Below are 23,382 nucleotides of genomic sequence, written 5' to 3' on the forward strand. Positions count from 1 at the left end.
AACGTTTCTCACATTCTAAGATGTTTTTATATACTTGAAAATATTGAATCACAAATTAGGACAGATTTAGAGTCGAAAATGCAAGACGAAGTAAAATATTCTTAAAAAATTCAATTGTTTATTCTTTTATGACTTCAATAATTGTTTCAATATCTTCGTTGTCAGTCATGGCTAACTTAATCGTCACGGGAAATTAAAAATAAAGAACAAGACAATTCAAACATTTATTTCTCATATTCTAACATAAGTTTTATATACTTAAATATATTTAATCACAAATTCGGACGGATTTAGTGTAGTAGTGCAAGATTAAACAAAATATTATTAAAAAATTAAACAGTATATTCCTCTATAACTTCTTCAACTGTTTCGATTTCTTCCTCAGTCATAGCCAACTTAGTTGTTACAGGTACGATGGCAGACACTGGTACTCCGAGACCCTGAGCTAGCGCCTCAATCAATTCCTTATTCAGATAATAAGTAACGGGTGTGTTACTATTCGCGGCACTTAAAAATTGACGCAACTCTCCACAGAGCTGTTTTGCCTCAGTAAAGTTACCAGATTTAACGCAATGATGTATCATTAGGGCGAAAATATCGCCGCGTCTTACGGCCGCCTCTAATTCTTCACCTCCAGACATCAGCAATTGGCGAGACTGAGACATACCTGCAAAAATCAGTACATTTCTCATATCTAAGAAGGAGATACCAGAATTAAGGACATTTCACATCCTACTATTCTTTAAATACTTTGATAACTGAGCTGGCACCATCTAGGTGGATTAATTTAAGCATGTATTAACGGATTGAATGAAAATTTGTTAATAAGGCAAATAAGGGCTAAACAACTCATGTGTCATGAGTTGTTTATGCATGTGGCATGCCCGTCAGTATAGCCTCTTCAATTGTCACATTCTGAGTTTCATTTTAAACAAAATAAAAATTATGGTGCATAACTTCTTCAACAAAGACATATTAGTTTACGGGGAGTCATAACACAATTCAGTATGTGCAGCTCATCAGAATATCACTTGGCAACTAAATACAGTGTGTTTATTAAACATACGGCAAAAATTCAAGGGGTTATTCCCTTTACTATTAAAGAGCATTTTGTCCTCTGATTGTTTTTGGAAAGCCGCTTTGTTCCGAAGATACAGGGCAAGAAAAATTTTCGATAATAACATTTTATTACCGAAAATTACATGTAGAGCTTCTTAATCTACAAGATCTGTTGAAAATGACTACCTCCATCTAGGATGCAAAAATCCAATCTTCTCCTCACTTCTTTCACACTCTCTCACACTCTTTCTTAAAGAGTACCCAGCAAATATTCGATTTCTTAAATCTTCCACATTTTCCACTGGAGTAGTATAAAGTAATGATGGCCCCATAGGAAATAATCCAGGGGGTTTAAGTCTGGGGATCGAGCAGGCCATAAGTGAAGTCCATCTCGACCAACACAGCGATCCTTGTATGTTACTGTTAAAACCTCACGAGCAACCACACTAAAATGCGCTGCGGCACCATCGTGCATAAACCACATTGCATTTCTTGTTGTCAAGAAATTGAGGTAGCGTTTGTTCCAAAAGATTGTGATACACCTCACCGGTAAGTCTTCCTGGTAGAAATACCAGTCCAATTAACCAGTCACAGTCATCCACAATTCCAACCCAAACGTTCAACGAGAAATGATGTCGAAAACGATCTTGAAGTGGATTTTCTTCAGCCCACACATGGTTATAGTGAAAATTCCTCATTGCATTTTTGAGAAATTCTCATCATCGGTAAAAAGAATCAGCGTTAGTAGTTGAGGAAGTTGTTCCAATGTGTGCAAAAGCCATTGGCAGAATGCAATACGTGGAGGAAAATCGGCAGGAAGAAGTGCCTGAACGCGTTGTACGTGGTATGGGTACAACTAAAGAGTCCCTAAGAATATTCCAAAAAGTCCCATGCAAGTAACATTCAAAGTATTTGCAATTTTTCGAGTGGATCTACCTGTATCATGTCCAGCACATTCTCTTCCACATCTACCATTCTTACCGTCATTGGCTTTCCTGGTCCTCCACTTCGTTTCACTGTGCCTGTTTCATGAAGACGTTGATGAATACTTTGGAGGGTTTTTCTATCAGGAACATTATAGTCAGAAAATCGTTCAATGTACAACCACCCAACATTTAATAAACTGCCATCGGGAGGTCACTTATTTCAGCGTTCGTATAGGGATTCATGATAGAGGACATCACTAACAAAAGTTTAACTGTTAAAGACAGAAAATACACGTTAAACAGCCAAACGTCAATCAGACTCGACAAATTCGACACATACAAAATGATCAGTCCGAGACGTATTCAAATGAAATCCACATTCAAACTGGTTTCTTTAAAAGAAGAAGAGCTGGGAGTATTTTGACAAAACAAATACCAAGTAGTATTTTAAATACAAAATAGTATTTTGTATTTTGTAATTAAAATACTTTTATTATAACCGCAAAAATATTTTGTATTTCAAATACTTTAATAAAGTAATTTGTATTTGTATTTTAAAAAGTATTTAAAATCTTCTAAATATAATTTAAATACTTTTGAGTATTTAAAATACTCGAAGTATTTAAAATACCCAAAATACCTACCAAAACAAACACTCTTTGCCTGTTACGGTTGGCGACTGGTACAACACATGCTAAAAAAAATTACGCACCTGCACGCCTGGATTTAGCTCATTCTACTCTGCGTTCTGCAATTTTTTTAAGTTTACACCCTGTATCATGTTAACAAAGCGAGCTAGATAAAAACTTTACATGAAAGACTCACCACGAAAAATTCACCAAGAATACGAGGTTTCATTTTTGGCCACCATTTGTGAATCACCCTGTATTTAATATTCAACATACCTAAAATACTATTTTAAATACTAAGTAATTTGTATTTAAAATACTTTGCCAATGAAGTATTTTGTTTTTAAGTATTTTAAAATACTTTCGTACTGGTATTTCGTAATTTGTATTTTAAATACATTTTCAAAGTATTTTGCCCAGCTCTTTTCAATGTCTGCACTTGCCTCCTTTTTTTCTTTCAAAAAAAAAATTATACTCGGTAAACCCAGTGTAGTACGCCATACTTTTATTTTATTTAATTATTATTTTTAATAATTTGAAAAATATCAATATTGGTTTTGTTGAAAATTTTTCTCGCCCTGTATCTACGAAACAAAGCGGCTTTTCAAAAATCACCAAAGGACAAAATATTCTTAGAATAATCCAGGGAATAACCCCTTGAATGTTTGCCATTTTAATAAACACCCTATACATGGATTGGTATTGTAAATGGACTAATGCCGTTTACTTAACAGTATTTACATGACAATTTATCAATGCTGACACAAAGTGAGACAACAGTTGTATGCTTTGGCCACGTCTATGGCCTAAACTTAATCCGTTTGATTTTTCTTTTTGGTGTCACATAAGTAATTTTGAACAGTTGTTTTAGTAGTTTTTTACCACTATAATACTAATTCCTATTCATTTATTTTGAAATAATTAATAATTTTATTATTAATTACTATTTATCATAAGCAAGCTTATGCACATAGATTAAGAATCACCCTGTAAAGTATTTAAACGATGGTTGCACTAACCAGTTTGGTGATCTCCCCGCTCGAATAACCTGCGAATGTCCACGAACCTTTTCACCAAGGTCAGCCTCTGTTGTACTATTTCAGAAGCTTTCTGTATCTGCTTCGGGTCCTTCAGATTAGTGATTTTTTGTAAGCACCTCGACGCTTCTGTCAAGGCACCGAAGGCTTTCTCGTAGTTTTGAAACTCGTCTATTTCCACCTAAAAAACATAATTAAACGAAAGATTTTTATGAAATATGAAAATAGTGTACAAGGTTTTTTTACCTGCGCACATGCAACATAAAAATTTGCCAATAAGTCCAAAGCCTTTCCCTTAGAATAGTACGTAATGATGTTGCGAAGCACTTCGGGTTGATTCTGCCAGTCCAGAGATTGTAGATAGTTCGCAGCCATAATATAAATTTCTCGTTGCCTTGAAACGCCAGCAAAGAAAACGATTTTTTCTGTGTCTCCGGACTTCAACAGTGCTTTCATGGCACGTATCTACAAAATTACATACTGAACATGTTGTTTGTCAGTTCGAATATAAAGTGTACTTAAATATTAAAATAAATAAGCTCGATATATTTTTTTTTCAAAAATAGTAATTTCCATTTTCAGGATCACTGCCATCTATAAAAAAAAAATTTATCACCTTATCTCCTGCCTGCGTAAACTTCTTGGTTGCCAAGTGATAATTTCCCTGAACCATTAAACTTTCTGCTAGATTTTCCAAAACATTCAGTCTCATTTCTTCTTCAACAACATCTTTCTCTGGCGTAAGTTTCTCTGCTAGGTCTTCGGTTAGTTGAACGTTATGAGTTAAACACAGACTAATAGCTTCTTTGTACTGAAAATATCATTGCGAATTTGGGTAGAAAGATTGAGCAGATTGCAGATTGAGTTCAAACGAGAAGTAGAAATATTATTTTGTTTTTGAGGTCGCTGAATCCGAATCCGGTGTTTATTTTTACTTTGCATGCATCCTCGAAGTCATTCAAGGTCATCTCAAGGTCATTTGAGGGGTTTTTGGGACAAAAAAGCCAAGTACCATCCGAAAAATTTGAAAAAATTCATACGTATGTTTTCGAGGACCCTGAACTTGAATCTGAGGCCAGTCGACCTCATTTCAAGGTCATTCGAAGGTCAAATGGTCAAAAAAACTTCAAAAAATCTGAAAAAATTCATCGACATGTTTTTGAGGTCGCCGAATCCGAATCCGAATTCGGTGTTTATTTTTACATTGTATGTATCCTCGAGGTCTTTCAAGGTCATCTCAAGGCAAGTATTCTAGTTCTATGACACAATTGTGCATTTTGCAGATTGAGATTGTTACCATGTTATGCATTAATGAGATTTATACCAGAAAAGATTATTTGGAAAATGACTGTATAATCCACATAAAAGTAGGTTAGGTTCCCATTTAAATTCTATGTATAATTTTAAATTTGTGTTCATTACTTGGTAAATATATAGATATATGAAAAAAAACTAGTCAGATAGACAGCCTGAATTCAACTTTTTTATCTGAATTCTGTGATCATTTTCCAAAGAATATTTTCTGGTATAAATCTCATTAATGCATAACATGGTAACAATCTCAATCTGCGAAATGCACAATTGTGCCACAGAACTAGAATATCTGCCTTGAGATGACCTTGAATGACCTCGAAGATGCATGCAAAGTAAAAATAAACACTGGATTCAGATTTGGCGACCTCAAAAACATGACCATGATTTTTTCAGATTTTAGGAAGGTTTTTTGACCATTTGACCTTCAAATGACCTTGAACTTGACGTGATGGAGCCTAACCGACCCGGTCATCGTAATCAGCGACCCCAAAAACCCTAGGATACCATCTTCAATTCCCGTGCACAAGCCTAGATAAAATGTTGACCTGTGTTATTAATATGCAAACATGTGTATCTGTTTTTCAATAAAGCAATATTTTTTAAATAGAATGGCTTCTCCGAAAGTATTAAAAAATAAGTAGAGTCCTAGAATATCCCAGAATGTCGAGTATTAACTAGAAGGCCATGCTTTCATATNTTAAAGGAACTTTTTGAAAGCCAGCCTCTGCCGCTAAATGCCTTTTATTTACTTGAGGAATTTCTTCGACCCTTTCCAAAATTTGTTCCTCCAGCTGAATAATTCCGGCCGTAAATTATCCACGATTTAATGTTACGGGTAAAAAACGTCCTGTTTCCCGAAGGCGTCTCTCCGCATTAGCAAATGTTTTGTGATTTGGAGTTCTTCTATTAGGAAATCTTTTAGCATATGTTCGAACAGTAGCACAAGAATTTCCTTCACAATAACCCAAAACTACTAACATATCAGTTTGTTCAGGAAAAGTATAAATTGCAATAAAAAACAAAGTAAGCTAAAATTAAATCACAGCTAGCTTGGCACAGAACCTTTTAATTATTGTTATGAATTTGTTTCTCTGTTATATGGTGCCTCGTACTGGAATGTTCTATTTATCTTAAACTGATTTTATATTATTTAATGTGTAAAAAATGACAATTTTACTCAAAATCCATAAACAATATCAAAATTTTGGCAAGAGGCAAAAAAATGTTCTAAAATAGTGCTTATTTTTAAAAATATAAATTCTGTTGTCATTGGCGTACATACAAAAAAGTTACGGGATAACCAGTGGCACACAGGCACTAGAAAGAGAACATCCTGTATATGTATGCTCACCATTCTCTATATTTACATTGCCCTTATATAAAAAAATATGTGTACCAAATTTGAAGTTTCTAAGAAAAACAGTTTTCAAATTGTTTGAAAAAAACTAGGTTATCTGTTCTATATTTAGAAGGCTTATATCTCAGTAGGCGTGCACTTTTGTATATAGGTAAGTTAGACTAAATAGTCTTGTTTTCATCCAAGGAACCTGTGGTCAAGCGTTGTCCATCCTTTTCAGGGACACCCTGTATAAACTACGCTATCAGATAAGTTAAGGAGTGAATGACGTTTGCCCACAAATTTTGACATCTGAAAGGTTGTCCTGATCCAGGGGCTTTGCAATCGACATCCTCAAATCTAGCATTGCCATTATTTATTACATTTATTATTTTTATTAAACTGTTATAATAGTTTAAGTAACAAATCGTCTTTTTTTGAGACAGTTTCTTGCTGTGGACGGCCTAACCTCTAAAACTGTGGGCAGTCAACAATTAGATGGATCCTTTTGTCCTGTATATCTAATGGTACCTACTAAAAATACATATACTTAAGGTAAGTATTAAAATTGGGTACCCACTAGATTTTATTGACTTAGTATTTGCATTGCATACAGCCATTTTAAAATTGAAACATATATTGCTCTTGTTCATGTAAAAATTGGAATTTTAGATTTCTCAATTGTGATACCAATCAAACATTAACTTGATGCTTTTTTACCAAGGTACTTTCTTTCTAAGAATGTATATTTTGTTATTTTGGCAAAAACAAAAAAATATAAATCAACATGACTAGGGCTGTCAGAGAGAGCCGCAATTCAATGATGTGTCAAGCAGGTCAACCGAGACATGTGTGAGCCGCTGTCTTTGTTATTGTGGGAATGTTACGTAATTAATTCCTATCTGTTGGTGTTTATGGTGGTGTATTATAGACAATTTAATTTGTTGCTTTTTAATAAATAATGCGTACGCCTATGTTCTGCGGTTCAGTTCTTACAGCCCGAAACATGACCACAAAAATAAACTGAATTAAAAAATACAAAAATTCAATATGACATTGAAAAAAAAAACCACGTTTCCGTTTAAAGTAATAAAATTGAAAATAAAAATTTTGTTTTTCCTTGAAAATCTCAAAGCGAAAATAGGCAAGTCAAATCACTCTTCGGCTTATTATTCGTCACCAAATACTGCAACTTTGGCCTACTATCTATTGTTTTTTAAAAAATGTTTTTAATAAATACGATTTATTCAGAAACAGTTAAAATGATAAAAACCAACTTTTTTTAGTAAAAGGAATAGAGATTTTAAAAAATAATAATTTTTTATGTAGTCAATGGTCAATTATTATTAACTTTTGATTCATTTGATTTCATATAGATTCCAGACCATTCATAATTCAAACCCAAGTTTACCATAGCTCATACACACACCATATATTGCATAATTTACAGATTTGCAGCAATATTTTGTTTGAACAATGTAGTTAAATATTATTAATACATATAATTCAAGAAATAGACACAAAGTTTTTTACATTTGCATCTAGAAGAAAATAATATACAACAAATTTTTAGGAAGTATTCATTAGATGACAAAATATTTCTTATAAAAATAATTGAGTGTTGAGATACTAACCAAAATTGTATTTTTTTTACATTGGTACAGGTGCTGTAATGGTATAAGTCTAATATTAATAGAGATATCACTCACTTTCATAATTAATTACTCAAGTTTTATTCAAACATAGAGAAAAAAACGGCTCGGGGGGTAGATGACATATACCCCATCATACATGTGTTTTAATATTCAAATATTATACACAAAACAGTTCAATGTATTAAGCTAGTTTGTTAAGACACTCTGCTGGCAATGACGCCAGCAGAGTGTCTTACACTGTTAAGTGAGTAACCGTCATTAAAATGAAACTCATAATTTCAATGTTCTTTAAACGTCGTTATACCAGAATTTCTCGCGAACTCCACTACAAAAATTATGATTTTTTAATAATCTACTCCCAAGGTTTGATAAAAAAACCACTCTGTATTCCAAATTTCAGTATAGACTTCCCATATTTGTATTTATCACCACAGGAGTTAGCCTTAATCGTAAAAATAAATATTTCAAATAACAGAAATACAAAATAAGTATCCTATTATAAAAAAAATAATAATTGAAAATTTATTTTAAACTGTTTTGTTCTAGAAAAATGTCACTTAAGTATATGGAAAAAAGATAAACAAAATATGTAGACTTTGATTATTATGAAAAGTTATATTCAACAATTTTACCTTTTACGAAAAATCTAGTGGACTGCATAAAATCTGATTTAGAACTGCACCGTGAAATTTTAGGATTTAATTATATGGGTAATAAGAACGTCATTTGTTTTAACATTTTGGCTCAAATAATTTTAAATGATTGTGACAGTTATGATTAACTGAGACATTTATCAGATGCACCAAAATGATGAATCTGTCGGATTATTGTAGTTATATTTTATAATATTCCACGTTTTGTGCATTTGGAATTTAAGCAAATTGCTTTTACCTTGCCAAAATATCAACAGTCTCGGAAAACACATCAAAATAATTAAATATTATATATTAGAAAAGTAAATTATTTAAGTAATGCAAACTGTATAAATAGATGCAAAACGTATATTTATACTCTCCTCAAAATTCTGTTTTAATACCTACGTGGAAATGTTTCAATGAAGTGGACAAACAGTCAACGTAATGATTAGTTATAAAGTAAATGAATCTGATGTTACCTGCGACAATTTGCCTTGGTTTTCCCTACTCGTCCCAGGTAGACCATATACAGAGACCTGCGGTATAGGACCAGGTAACAAGTTTGTTAACACCCAATATTTTGCTACACTACTTAACGTTACAGCATTCAACGCTGTTGTATTCACCCTTAAGTCTGTAGGAACTGATGTGGTTGGTGGTCTCTGAGTTGTACCCTAAAATGGAAAATTATATTTTTTTGAAAGCAAAGTTCTTTTGAATCAACTAAGACATTATTTCCAAAGTGGAAAAGGCAAGACAAGTTTGGTGTATTATATTTGACAAAAAGCCAATGTTGATTATACATATACTTATTATTGGACATCTATATTTTAACATTTCAATACAATACCAATAATCTCGCTAATAATTTAGATATCAATTTAAGTTCATAGTTCCTTTTTATTTACTATGTAGGATTTGCAATATTATTTGTGTTATACACATTTTTTAAATATAATAAATGCATTAATAGTCACAGATTACATGTTTACAAACTTTTTATGTTACAAGTTACTGATAATTTGTTATCGGTTTTATTTATATATACAAAACTTCTTATAACGAGCTATAGAACTACCTACAAACAATTTAATGGACAAACAAATTTTGATTTATGTAAAAAATAATAATTAAATTAATGTTGTTATCTATCTTTTATAGAAGTTTATTAATTTACAATACTATAATCGATGTTGTAAGTCTATAGTAAATTTTTTGAAGTATTTATATTTTTTTGTGAAAAACAAATCTTTTTTAACAGTAGGTAACTAAAATGAAACATTTAGGTACATAGTGTGGAAACAGTAGTTTTATCTGATGTCAAAAAATTAAGAAAAAAAAGTTGTTCAAATTGATTGATAATCTTGGTAAATGTGTTTTTCTCAAACATAAATAAATTTGAGAATGGTATAATAGATTTAGTGGTAGTATATAAATATAAAATAAACAAATTTGAGTAATATACTTCACTGCCTGGTGGTATTTCGATTTATTTTTCTTTCCTGATATGTTGCTGCATGGTGCTTGTAGTTGCAAGACTTGTTTATTTAGTGATATATTATTCTTGCAACTGTATATGAAACATACTAGAAAACCACTTTTCTAAAATTCTTGGTCCTCATATTCAATAAAATGGATAAGTGCTTATACAGAATTTTTTCTTGAAAATGAACGTACCAAACTTTTTCGGTAGAACAACTTACGCAACATATAGGATGTTGAGATTTGATCCAGAACACATCTGTCAAATTTTACAGAGTTCTAGCGCATCATACAATTTTGATACTTATTTTTCTAAATGTACAAAGTGTCTCAATTTATGTGGGTGGTGTACTATGATGTTTTAATCTGACAAAGTGGTTTAATTCAATACCCTATAAAACTCGCATACCTCAACCTTCATTAATTTATTAATTTTTTCACAATCCTAAGTAGTGCAATTGTTTTTAGTATGCCTTGAAAATACTGAAAAATGTTTAAATAACAATGAAAAAAGTCTTAGAAATCACTGTTACTTTTTCACAGACAATTTATACCTAGTCTAGTAACATTTTATTTAAAAAATTAGAAAGCTATAAATTATCGAAACGAGAGACACGGGCTTTTTAAAAAAGGAGCTGAATTAATTATGCCACATTGTCTAATTGCCCATAAAAAATCTCTAATCATGGAATTTGTAGAACGATACGCTAAAATTTTGACATGTGTGTTCCAAATGAGATCTAAACACCCTGTATATCGATCATACTGTACACAAAAGATATAGGTACATTTCCCAAATTGAAGGCCGGTCCTAATTAAATTAGAATATCTCAAATGTTTATATAAAGTTCTTAAATTTTATAAACACGGGATTACTTCCTTTGATGTTTTATAATTTATTCATGTAAGTAGCAGTGATGAAATAATGCATTAATTTGTTGTAATTATTGTATTTTTGGCGAAAATTACAGGTTACATCATTAAAAAAATTGAAGAGAATACTTAATTTTGTTAATGCGGTACAAGATTCTGTGTATGTGTCCTGTGTCAAAATACCGGATGTATATTAAGCGGTAAATATGAATAAACAAGTAAACGTCAGATAAGCGTTTATCAGCGTGTCAGTAATAACAAAATGAATCGCACTTACCTCAGAATTAGAAGAACTATGTCCTCCCGAAAGGACATTTTGGTTATCAGTATTCATTTCGCGAGGAAGCGATATTCTAAAAAGTCATTTTATGCACAAAAATATGCACCTAATTAGTGTTTCATCCCGAATTTAAAAAATATCACGTGAAAATTTTCACTGTCATTGTCTAGAACGGGGGGACGCGAGACGTAGCCATTACAAAATTACCAAACGATTTTTTGGCATTTTAATGGCTATTATTACCGATTTTCCCCCGAAACATAACACAGATCACGCCGTATATTACGCCTCATGTTTTGAAAAAGTTTCTCAATCACATAATTAGCTAATATTTTAATATTTAGAGATAAAGGCAGCAACGGAAGCGGGGCGCCGCAAACAATAAACAGTCGAATTCAACATGGCCGATTCTGAATCGACGCCAGTGTGTAATAACATAAACAAAGAATTTATTTTTATTCTCATCTGTAGAGTTATACGAAATATTAAATACAACTAATCCCATCCAGTTCTTGATAAAAACACAAAAAAATGCCAGGATTTCCTTAAAGTTTCTTTAAAAATTCTGTTTCAATTTTAAATTTCAATTTCCCTCCGTTTCACTAAGCACCGCCTACTACTCTGTTGGTAATGANATATAGAATAGTTTTGTAATGGCGCGTACATACTGATTCTGCTGTGTTCTCAAAATAAATGTTGGATTAATGTTTTTGAGGTTTTTGATCCCCCTGTATAAAAAATAAATTATTAATATGCAAACATGTGTATCTGTTTTTCAATAAAGCAATATTTTTTAAATAGAATGGCTTCTCCGAAAGTATTAAAAAATAAGTAGAGTCCTAGAATATCCCAGAATGTCGAGTATTAACTGGAAGACCATGCTTTCATATTTAAACATAAAATTTAATTCCAAGTAACTTTTCCCCATTACTTTTTCACGTAGCGTTAAGATTTAAAGTACTTTACTCTTTATTGTTTTTACTCTTGGCTTCTGGACAAGCAAAAATTTTTATGAAGAATGATTTTTTTTGACAATTGAAATTTTGTATCCATTTCAGGACAGGCAACCCGAACTGGGGACACCCTGTATATTACAAAAAATTAAATTATTAAAATGTCTTATAAATACCTTTTTAGCTATTGCAAGTAAATCAACAGCCTTATCAAACTGTTCATTGGTAACGAAGTACTCTGCACACTTCTGCACCAACGCAGGATCTGAGTACGAGTCCAGTTGGGTGGCAATATCCTGCAAAACTTCGTACTGCTGCGTTTTAAACGCCAGATCCAGAGCCTTATGAAGCATGCCTCCCCTGTGATACAGAACCACAGCTTTCTCAAGATCACCCCGCTCCTCGAAGAACTTCGCACATTCGACTTTCTCCCTGTTCGCAACGACGACACCCAAGTCCCACAGTTCCTCCGCCATGTTGTTCTCCTTGCACAAACGCACAGCGTTGCAGTAAGCAGTCGCTTTCGTGAAAAAATTTACTGCTTCCTCGTAGTTTCCGATGGTTTCGTAATACCTCGCCAAGTGGTAGTAAGCCGCTTTGTCGCAGTTAGATCTGGCCAACTCGGAGGCGGCTGATTCTTCTCCCAAAAAACATAAGACGCGAACTTGAGAGTAAATATCGCCAGCGCTGGCGTATACCTTTAAGGCCGAATGCATATCACCTTGCGATTCTATGTATTGAGCCCACCATTTCAACATTTCCCTGAAATCCGTTAAATACATACAGAATTTGGTTAGTGTTTTACCGCATGGCCAAACATGTCATCAGATTTGGTGCCTTCGACCTTTTTTGTTATACAGGGTGTTTAAGGATTAAACTTTGAAAATTTTGAATTCAGGTTAAATTTAACTTACATTAAGTACTTTAATATATCTAAAATAATTGTACATACAAACTGTAAAACTGATATTTATCATCTGAATAAAAATTTTAAGTGTGCCAATTAATATCGGAACACCGCCTTATCCTATAAAATGAAACGCAAGAAAGAAATTTCAGATTAAATTATCAGTTCAAGATATAAAACTTAGTAACTTACTTATCTTTCGTTTTTAACATGTATGCCTGCAACTGCTGTGGATGGTCACAGAGCATTCTAGGGACATCGTACAAATGAGTGTTGGCCCTCTCGTAGCGGGCAGTGGCCTCCTTAAAATCTCCTGCTTGTTCCAACGATCTAGCCCAGACGTGCTCGGTATTTCTCAAGTTAATTCTGTCTTTTGACTCAGCTACCGCATGAGCTGCGTCCATCTTATTCCTGCTTCTGAGTAGTTTGTTCTGTAAGTCGTATCTCCCGCACTGAATATAAAGTTGTTCGGCCTCATCCTATTTTCCGTATAAGCAAATATGTAGAAGATTTTTTACAAATGTACAGTTCAACTTATTTCATCTGGCTAATGAAGACCAGTGGTATAATGTAAGAGGGGCCTTATCGAAAAATACTTCAACTGTTTAAACGTAGTGTGTGCTCTCTTGCATTTGAACGTCTCACCTGCCAGATTAAGTTCGCTGAACTGTACAAGGGTTTGGGTGCGATATTATACAACCGAAACTAATTGCAAATAAAATAAATTCCCTGCTTTTTTTCAATTTCAAATATTGAAAATTCTTTGTAAGGCATTTTAAAGTAATTTTTTACAAATTACTTACTAACATCCCCAAGTGTATTGCTAAAACAGCAACTTTGGCTTCCAAAGGTAAGGAATCATCAGCCATGGCTAAACGCAGTGCTCTGGCAGCCATTGCGTTACCCATATGTCCTAAACACACACCGGCTACGTCTAACCTTCGTGTTTTCACGCACATACGGGCAAGGCTAGCCCACACCCCACTGCTCTGCACTAATTTTATAGCCTTAAATGCGGCATCCATATTTCCTATGAGAATATAATAATCAGTTTTATTTCATGAAATTACAGTAAATTATAAAATTGATTGTCTCCTAATATTTCCATGACGAATAATATTTCTAAAGTTAATACATAGTGCCTTTCTTGTATATATTTTTTTAATGAAAAATGGAAAACAAAAGATACATACTTTTTAAAGGAAGATGCCATAAATATCTTATTTTTTTTATGTCTTAAGTCTTTTGAGATGTCTTACTCATATTTTAAGCCTTGACTTATTAGGGTAGTAATTTAAACAGTATTATTCAAACCCCACAAGTTGCGTAAGGGGGAGTTTTAGGGAGTTTAAATTTTTTATTGTTTCTTCAATTTTTTAAAGTTGAGATATGTTAACTCGTAGAAAATTAGAAAAAAATAATAATTTCCCTTTTCCCAATTGTTCGGAAATCAATATTTTCACATATTTTAGAAGGGATAAAAATTAAAAAATTAAGAATGTAGGTTCAAGTTTTCTAAATTTGTCAATTCCACCTATTTCTAACTTTTCTATTTCTTATACTTCTCTTCTTCTTATTCCCTTTTGCCTGAGCTTTTTGTAAAAATCACCTGTGTAGGGTTATTCACAATCACAAAGCATTCTATTCCCCCTATCTATTTAGAGAAAATTTGTATGGGCCACAGTAGTAGGAAGCCGAACATACATATTTCTTCGACACCCTGCACATTTTTACATATTTGAATAAATGCACTACATCCCCCGAACACTACGTACTTATTATGCAACATTTGGAATTCAAGCAGTAAACTCCTAAATCTAAGTTTAAAATATCCATGAAATATTTCAACAGATTTTTAAGATATTGCAAAAAATACAGGGTCGGAAAGTCCCCATGGTTCATCGGCCGTTATGTGAGAGCGATAAAGAAAGTCATAGAAATCCGTGCGATAGAGAAAGATGGCTATAATGAAAGCGTCCAATAGTCACCGCCCATTTTGCCCTTCCACAAATAAGATCCACTTCTTATTTGTGGAAGAGCGAAATGGGCAGTGACTATTAGACGCCTTCATTATAGCCGTCTTTCTCTATCACACGGATTTCTATGGCTTTCTTTATCGCTCTCACGTAACGGCTGATGAACCATGGGGACTTTCCGACCCTGTATATCTACCGTCCCTCTTCAAATTATTCATTTTATTTTGCATGTCAACTATTCATTTTCTATAATTTTTGAAAAAAAGAACATTTATTTTTTGATATACTATCCACCTCATTCTAACTATGAGAATCAGCCCATAAGTCGGAGACTTGTGCGGGAGAGGAGGCGGCATATTATTATTAGGCAGGCCGCATTTGCACCCAGGAACGACTTATGTTGGTAGGCCCTAACCACCATTCAGTGCAGGAATGAGGGAAACCTGGAAAACCTTATTAATTAGGGGGGAGGTCAAATGCCAACCGGTGTCAATCTCTCACATTGACCCAAGCCAACATTCTTCCACCCTACCATACCTGCACAGAGGGTGCCAATCCTCCGTACAAGCATAGCTAATCTACGGTCTACCGTCCACGGGAATCGAACCCGGGCAGAAATTTGCACACAATTTAAGTACTGATGACTTAACCCGTGCGGCTATCGACCGATATTATTAAACATGCATTGCAAATGATTTGGAACTAATTTCACATACATTTTTTCAAAGTAAAAAATGTATATTGTATCATTAAAAATAATAAATATTACATACCTAATGTTAAATTATAACTAAAATCTAGGACAGCGTCCCTAGTTGTTTTATCGCAGTTTTCGAGACCATTGAAATCACTCATAATTTCTCTCACAATATTCAGCTTTTGTAATGTTACAATGTAAGGTGTAGCGCACGCTACCAATCTAGCATCTGAATCTATAGCTTTTATGTCATGGATTCTAATTCCATTTTCAGATGACACAAACATAGTTACAATTACTTGATCCTCATCTTTAAGGCTTTTCTTCTCTTCTACGAAAACAACAAATCTTAAGAAATTATAAAAAATGATAAACGGTGACCCAGAAATGGTTAGAAAGAAAGAAATTCAATTTTTTGGATATTTCACATAAAGGCCCCTCTTTGAAAGTTATAGCTTTTCTTAGGAGGGGGTACAAATAATGATTTTTCAACTTAAAAAAAAACTTAAAAAAGGCTGCAAATAGAAAAATAAATTTTTATATGGATGTAGTAACGAAACATTCTATCAAAAATGTGATAATTACGAAAGTTGTAATTTCAATTTCAATATGCCAACTAATTACACCACAGCCATCAATTATAACAAATTTGGAATTATAGTTTTGTAATAAATAAAAATTATGAATTTTAATTGAGCGCAGCTAGAAAAGAATCAGCTATATGATGAGGTACAATACTGATACCTTAGATGGTGTTCCGTCAGAGAAAAATGCTTCTTTTTGGAAAATAGGTGTTGTAACCCTGAAAAAAGTTTGGGATTGAGCTTTAAACAGAAACGCATCAAATTAGATAAAGATAGTTTACTTAATACTATAAAAAGATATGATTCTTGTTAAGAAACAATATCCTCAATTCTACAAATTGCAGCTCCTGTAAAGTCCTAGGAATCCTAGAATATATAATTATAATTTTTTACTTTAATCCACGTATACTCTAATATCTGACAAGCTAGACTATAACTGACATATTGTAAATTTAGATATATCACTGAAAATAATTCCGCTTCACCCATCCTCTGTTAAGTGCAGTTTTTCTTTGCTCATGCCTATTGACAAAGAGAAATTGGCCACCATTCAATTTTTTTAGCCATTTCTGCGACACACATAATTTAACTTTAATTGGATTTACCTGCCATAGATTTTGACCTAATAAGAAACCCTTTATTTTTTCCTGTAGACATTTTCAGCTTTCTTGCATTACACACTAACAGCCTGGGATCTTCTGCATCCCAAAACAAGTTCAAAGGAATCCTGTTCTTACAAATTTCATCAAATGCCATTTTTATTTCCTCGGCATCGTTCCTAACTTCTTCAACATCTTTTTCATTCTCATCGCTCCTATACATACCATCCATATCATTTTTATCAGCAAAGTCATATTTTCGGAAATCGTATATCACCATTTCATCGTTCTCCACATCCCAGATATATAGTTTTCCGTCTGGTATGAGATTAGCGGCTGCCAGCGTCATAGCTACCTTATTTCCAGCCGAGTTCGTCTTGGCTTGGATTATCTCGCCAAAATCAGACACCGTATCGTATAAGTTTCTAACTGGAGTTACAAGCTTTGATTCGGCTTCGCTTAGATCATAAATCTTAAGGAAACCTTCCATCGTGAAAATCGTTAAGTATTGACCAGTCACATCCATGCCAATAGGCTCTCCTTCGCTCAGGCCTGATGTAATGGAAGTTATGATGGAGCCTTTGCAGGTATGTAAAGTGACTGCTTTGGAGTTTATTGTGATTATGGTTTGTTCATGTATTACCATGCCGTCATTATCAGAATTGAATTTGTTTAGTAAATTAATGGAAAATTCATTATCATTTTCACCTAAAATCAAAATTTTATTGCTACACATAGGATGGCCTAGATTTGAATCAGGTGACAGAAAGAGGATCACATTAGTTTCTTTTTGACAAAATGTTGATGTTAAAAAAATGTATTATATTTTCTCAAATATCTTTGGGGACATTTGATGTAGACTGATGGAATTTGGGTTAATGATATGTCTAATTTGAGGCAAGAATTTCCTAAGTCGACTTGCAAATATGTATAGTAGAGATACGAGGATTGATTACTATTAGAAGTATCTAAATTTGGATTATTTTAGGAGTTTAGAAAATTAAACAATTCTACATCAATAATTTTTGGTTACATTACATATTTAAAATCGTATTTCTAACAAAAAATCCCCAGATTTAGAGTTACTTTCGATATATTTTGTGTGGTGTAAGCTCATTTTAGAATAGAATTAAGCCAAGCAGAACTTTAAAATGGCTCGTTATTCGAAGAACTAAAAATAGATCTTTTCTCTTCGAAATGTAACTGGGAATGAAAAGCACTAATAGATTTTCCAGAATAGTAACAGTAGAATAAAAATTCTGAAGTTCCTAGTGGTGCCAACTCCGAAAATCTCTGTTACTGGCTGGCACACTTTTAAATCAACTTTGAATTTTGACTTTTAATTAAATAAATCAGTGACTCAAGTTTCATCACTCGATGTCAAACATCCTCAGAGCTATTTCAGAAAATGTATAAAATAATATTATTTATTTTTTTAATTCAACATCCTGTATCTCAAAAACAAAGCATTTCCCAATTAAAATCTAGGACTGTACTGTATACAGGATATTTACAAACTTGAGGAGGATGTTTTAATGGAAGGTAGAATACATTAATAATAAACATTTTCAATAGTAAAAGTAACTGAAATTGCAAAATGGTTAATAATAATCAAACTTGCTAAAACTTATTGAGAACCTGTAGAATCATTCCCAACTTACATACTACACAGAAAAATGTGAATATTTGAGGCTGTAAATAACATGTTGGCTTCATTGTCCAGTTTTTTTGTAGTCAACAGAAAAATTGTTAGTTTGATTTTAGATAAGTATCCGTTCTACTCGAATTTTCAATACAGAAAAAATTAAAAATTATTAGTGAACAACATTTAGGTGATACATTTTTCTAAATTCTAATTTTATCTGTATTTTCTTTTTGTTTTAGTGTGTTTATTAATAAATGCAAATAAACATACTAACATGGCCCATGAATGCAGTAACAGTGGACATGATGATAGCATATGGCAACGCTGATGAAAACTGCAAGTTAACCGCCTCTCTCTTTATGTACGATTTCAAATACTCTAAAAAATATTGCACATATTTTTTTTTTTCTCGGAATTCACTTTCAAGGGGTAGAAACCACCTATATAGAAGACAGTAACAGTGAAAATCTCCATAAATCTCCATAAATGAAATTAAAAAATGTACATATCTATCAACCAAACTCACCCTATCCACCCAAACCAACCAACCCTCCCACTACATGCTTACCCCTTACCTAAACCAATCAACCCCTTTAACCCCAACATCAAACGCCCAACTAAACCAATTAAACCTTACCACCCTAACTCCACCCCACCCACCTAAACCAACTAAATCCTCTTACCCCCACCAACACTAACTCTCTACATAAACCCATCCAACCTAACCCCACTCACCTAAATTAGCCAAATCGTCCACCCACTCGTTATTGTAGCATTTTTTCCAATTAATGCAGTAAATTCACCACATTATTGTAATGAATGTTTTTTTCCCGATCAGTGAGAGGCAAGGAGACTCACGCTAATCAAACACCCTGAAAGTGAGAGGCAAGGGGACTTATGCTAATCAAGCATCCTAAACGCGAGAGGCATGGGGACTCACAATGATCAAGCACCCCGAACGTGAGAGACAAGGGGATTCACATTAATCAAAAAATCACCGAACTTCTTGAAGTTACGACAGTAGGTATAATGGAGTAAGGCGAAGAAAGTAATAAATTCTAGTAGAAATGCATTTTGTGTTATTTCACAATTCTGGAAATTTTTGTAAAAAAATGTGTTGGCAATTTTTCAAAAAGATTTACTAATTCCTGTCTATTCAAAACTATATAAAGATGTGCAAACAAAAATGTTTAAAAATATTATATTTGGTGTGTTTCTGCAGCAGTCTCAAACTGTTTTGAAACTATAAGATATATTCGGCCACTAAGTTGTCATGTGCTTTCAGCGAGTCTAATAAGGTCACAAATTAATTGGCCAAATATTTCTGACAGTTTCAAATCAGTCCTCAAGTGCTGCAAAAACAGAACTATTAATGCAACAAGTCATACTATGTTGAAATAGTGTAGGTAGTGTATTTAGTAGTCGATATAGATGTCATTGGTTTTATGAGCTGTTATCAGAATTATCAGATAATTCAAAGTGGTGATCACTTGTGGCTTGTGACACTGAGAACGGGTGAAGTATATTCAGTGATTGACTAAAAAGAAAAAAAAAAGAGCCACAGGCAAAAATTTTGAAATTTTCAAGGTTAAAGGGCTTTAAATGAATCTGGAAATTTTTAGTTGCATTTGCAATATTACTGAAAAGCTAACGTTCGCGAGAAGGATTTTCATTTATATTTTATAAAAAATAGAAATATTAGTTCGGCTCGTGGACTTCTGTGAAAATCTGCACACCGTATTGTTCCAAAGAAGCTTCGTGGTTACGACAGTCTCGCGTGACGTTTACAAAATTGTAAAATCCCTCCTTATTCCACACGCCCAACTTTACACCCACAATTAAACACGGCATACAGAAAAGTTTTTTTAAATAAACACTTCCACACAACCACTCCAAATACCATTTATTTCGAAACTTCCGAGCGTACATTTTGTCTTTTGACTTCCCCCTTTTTTCCACATCGAGAGTAGGCACAGGTCTCTCGCAATTTAAAAAATCCTTTTTGTTCTCAATTTTCCATCTAGAAAATAGTGTTTCCAATAAAACTGGATCATACAATTATTGATAAAAAACAAATATTGATAAAGAGCCATTATAATCGTGCACTGGGCGACGTATCGTATAAACTGTTTAAAGGCAAACGATAGGCGATGACAATGCTGCTTCAATTTCCCCATCACTCGTTCCCCCATGCCGTAGTTTACTCACGTGTTGGTCACCTCGTTGCCATGACAACCGCCATAAACAATGCTACGAAAAGAAGCAGAATGCAGACTGATTTCGATCCGCATCACTTGCTTATACTATACGTTGTATGGTACAAGGTTGATGTTTGGCTTAACGAAGGCAATGGTTTTTTAGAAGGCATTCACCGTGCAACTATTCTGTTTATTTCTGTGTATAAAACAAATAAACACAGTACACTTTCAATATAGAAGTATGTATACCTAAATTATGTATAAAATTTATATAAAATTAACAATAATATTAAATTGCACAACCAAACGGAAATTTTAGGTGAAGCGGTGCGTCACTTGCGTCACCTGGCGAGCCACCACTGGTAGTGACGCTTATATGCAAATTTTGATATTTGTAGACCATCCAGGGGCATTGCGATCGATGCCCTCATATCTAATAAATTATGTATTTATCATATTACTTATTATGTAAAATATTTTTATTACTCTTCACGACAATTAAAATAATAATTTGCGGCTTTTTAAAGCATTTTTTCTAAGATCTGATGGTGTTGATTCCGCTGCCGTCTGGCCGTGAACGGCCTAACTTCTGATGTTCTATATAACATTACATTACAGTAACAGTCAAATAAAAACGAGAATAAAAATAAAATTTACACAAGTTTTGCATTTCTATTCTACAATTTGTGTACAATTTTTCTGCTTGGATGCTACAAAAGGATCAAATAGATAAGTACATTTGCAAGAAAAAAAATCTATATTCTTACCTTGTGTTGTCGAAGATTTCTTTCCCAGAGTATTATCATTGTCGATCCATATTATTTCATACACTGTAATAATCCTGCCATTAGTTAAGGCCAAAGTATTTTCTGATATGGCTATATCCGTAACCTGGGACTCCAACTGCAGCAAATAATTGCTTTTGTCGGTTTCCAACAACACTTGACTGGCCGTCTTCTGTGTAGCCCAAATCTTCTCCGAAAAACTTTGACAAATGCTCTGTTCTTTCATTATGTAGACCGAAGTGACACAATTCACACTTAGTAGAGGTAGCCTGAGCATCACCGAACCCCACATTAGTTGTTTTATTGTACCGCTAATGGTGTTGACATTATTTAGTTCCCAGCTATCCTCAGGATTTTCTAGTTCGCTGGAATTTGGTTTCTTTGTCCAGAAATATATCCTCCCTATGTTTGTGCCTGCACAGAGAGTTTGGTTCAATTTACTGTACGATAAGCAGGTAAAAATTTCATTGACTGTATGAGATTTATCGTCGGGAGCATACAGTTTCATAGCGGTTGGCAAAACGTAATTGTCGTTTGAGTCCGTATCCCAAATACGGACAGTTAATTCACCTAAAATTATGTAGTGATAATCTTAAAATCGTTCCAATAAACCTTCTAAAACTCATTTATTTATACTATACCAGTTAAAACAGCGAGACTAGTATTTCCTGCCCAAACTAAGCCCTGACTTCCTACAGATCGGGACTGCACTCTACCGCTCAGTTTTACTTTAGCAATTTCATTTAAGTGACCTTGATAGTCGACAGAAAAATGGCCTATGGTTAAACCTTCCATCATTACAATCACAGCATCTTTAACGGGGTGATAAATTACATAAGAAAGGGGCACCCCTTCTGTATTTAAAACCTCCGCACAGGAACCGGCAGCGTTAACATAATAAATGGAACCTGTAAAATGAATAATTATTAATAAAATATGTTTTTCCATTTTATCCATATTAATTTTATTACTGTAAAAATACAATCTGATCTTTAAGTGTCATTTGCACTTACCTACTGTAAACAGTAATAACGATACAATATTTTTACCTGCTTGGGTCGCTATAAAAAAATTTAAATTATCGGCTCCATCTTGCACTTTGAATTTTCTTGCTGTAGTTTTAGGTCTCCAATTACTGAACATATCCAGAGCATGTTCATCTCCATTGACTGCTGCTTTCGCTAACCCCTCAACGTCAAAATCAGGATGATTCCTAACAGTAAGTCTAAAGGTAAGATGTGTTATGGATTCTTTCAGATCCAAGTGAAAGGATAAGTTCGTTTCGCCTTTACTGTCAATCTTCCACCCAACAACCGATCCCGTCTAAAAATTATTGTATTATTTCTTATTCCATAATTAATTTTGAATTAGCTAACTGAATCACAAGAAACAAGCCTTCCACCCTTTTCACTAAATTGCAGCAACGTGATTGGTGCTTTCTGGGGTCCAACAACATTTATAAATTCTTTTTCAGTACCATTCCATATTTTCATTTCACCATTCTCCCAACCTGTTGCAAGAACAGTTTTTTCAGGATGCCAAGCCAAAGCTGTGACCTGATAACTTCTATGAACAGGATAATTCACATCTTTCAAAGATTCTCCCTGATAAAGCAATAATTAAATATGGTAAGTGTGTAAAAGTTTATTAACCTTACGAGTTCATCAAAAATAATTACAAATCCGCCTCGATCTTGAGAAAAGCTGGCCACGGCCAAAAGGGCAGCATTTGGGTGCCATATTCCGTTTACAGAAATAGATCCCGGTTCAGGAAAACTGACAGGATTTTCAAAATACAGTGACATTACGCCTA

The 23,382-nt window shown here is 33.5% G+C and overlaps 1 protein-coding gene across 1 annotated transcript; it reads right to left on the reverse strand.

The window, feature by feature from the left end:
* Positions 1-242: 242 nt before the first annotated feature.
* On the reverse strand, positions 243-23,382 carry LOC108903699 (intraflagellar transport protein 140 homolog). The gene is made up of 14 exons (XM_018705965.1): positions 23,228-23,382; positions 22,947-23,174; positions 22,620-22,893; positions 22,212-22,478; positions 21,553-22,140; positions 16,949-17,650; positions 15,836-16,090; positions 13,890-14,116; positions 13,279-13,565; positions 12,356-12,941; positions 4,268-4,462; positions 3,898-4,116; positions 3,634-3,832; positions 243-667 (listed from the first exon to the last, which is right to left on the reverse strand). Exons 1-14 carry the CDS (start codon positions 23,372-23,374, stop codon positions 333-335), a joined length of 4,509 nt encoding a protein of 1,502 aa, XP_018561481.1. The 5' UTR covers positions 23,375-23,382; the 3' UTR covers positions 243-332.

The sequence above is a fragment of the Anoplophora glabripennis genome, unplaced genomic scaffold (genome assembly GCF_000390285.2).
Source record: "Anoplophora glabripennis isolate ALB-LARVAE unplaced genomic scaffold, Agla_2.0 scaffold110, whole genome shotgun sequence".
Classification (NCBI taxonomy): Eukaryota; Metazoa; Arthropoda; class Insecta; order Coleoptera; family Cerambycidae; genus Anoplophora; species Anoplophora glabripennis.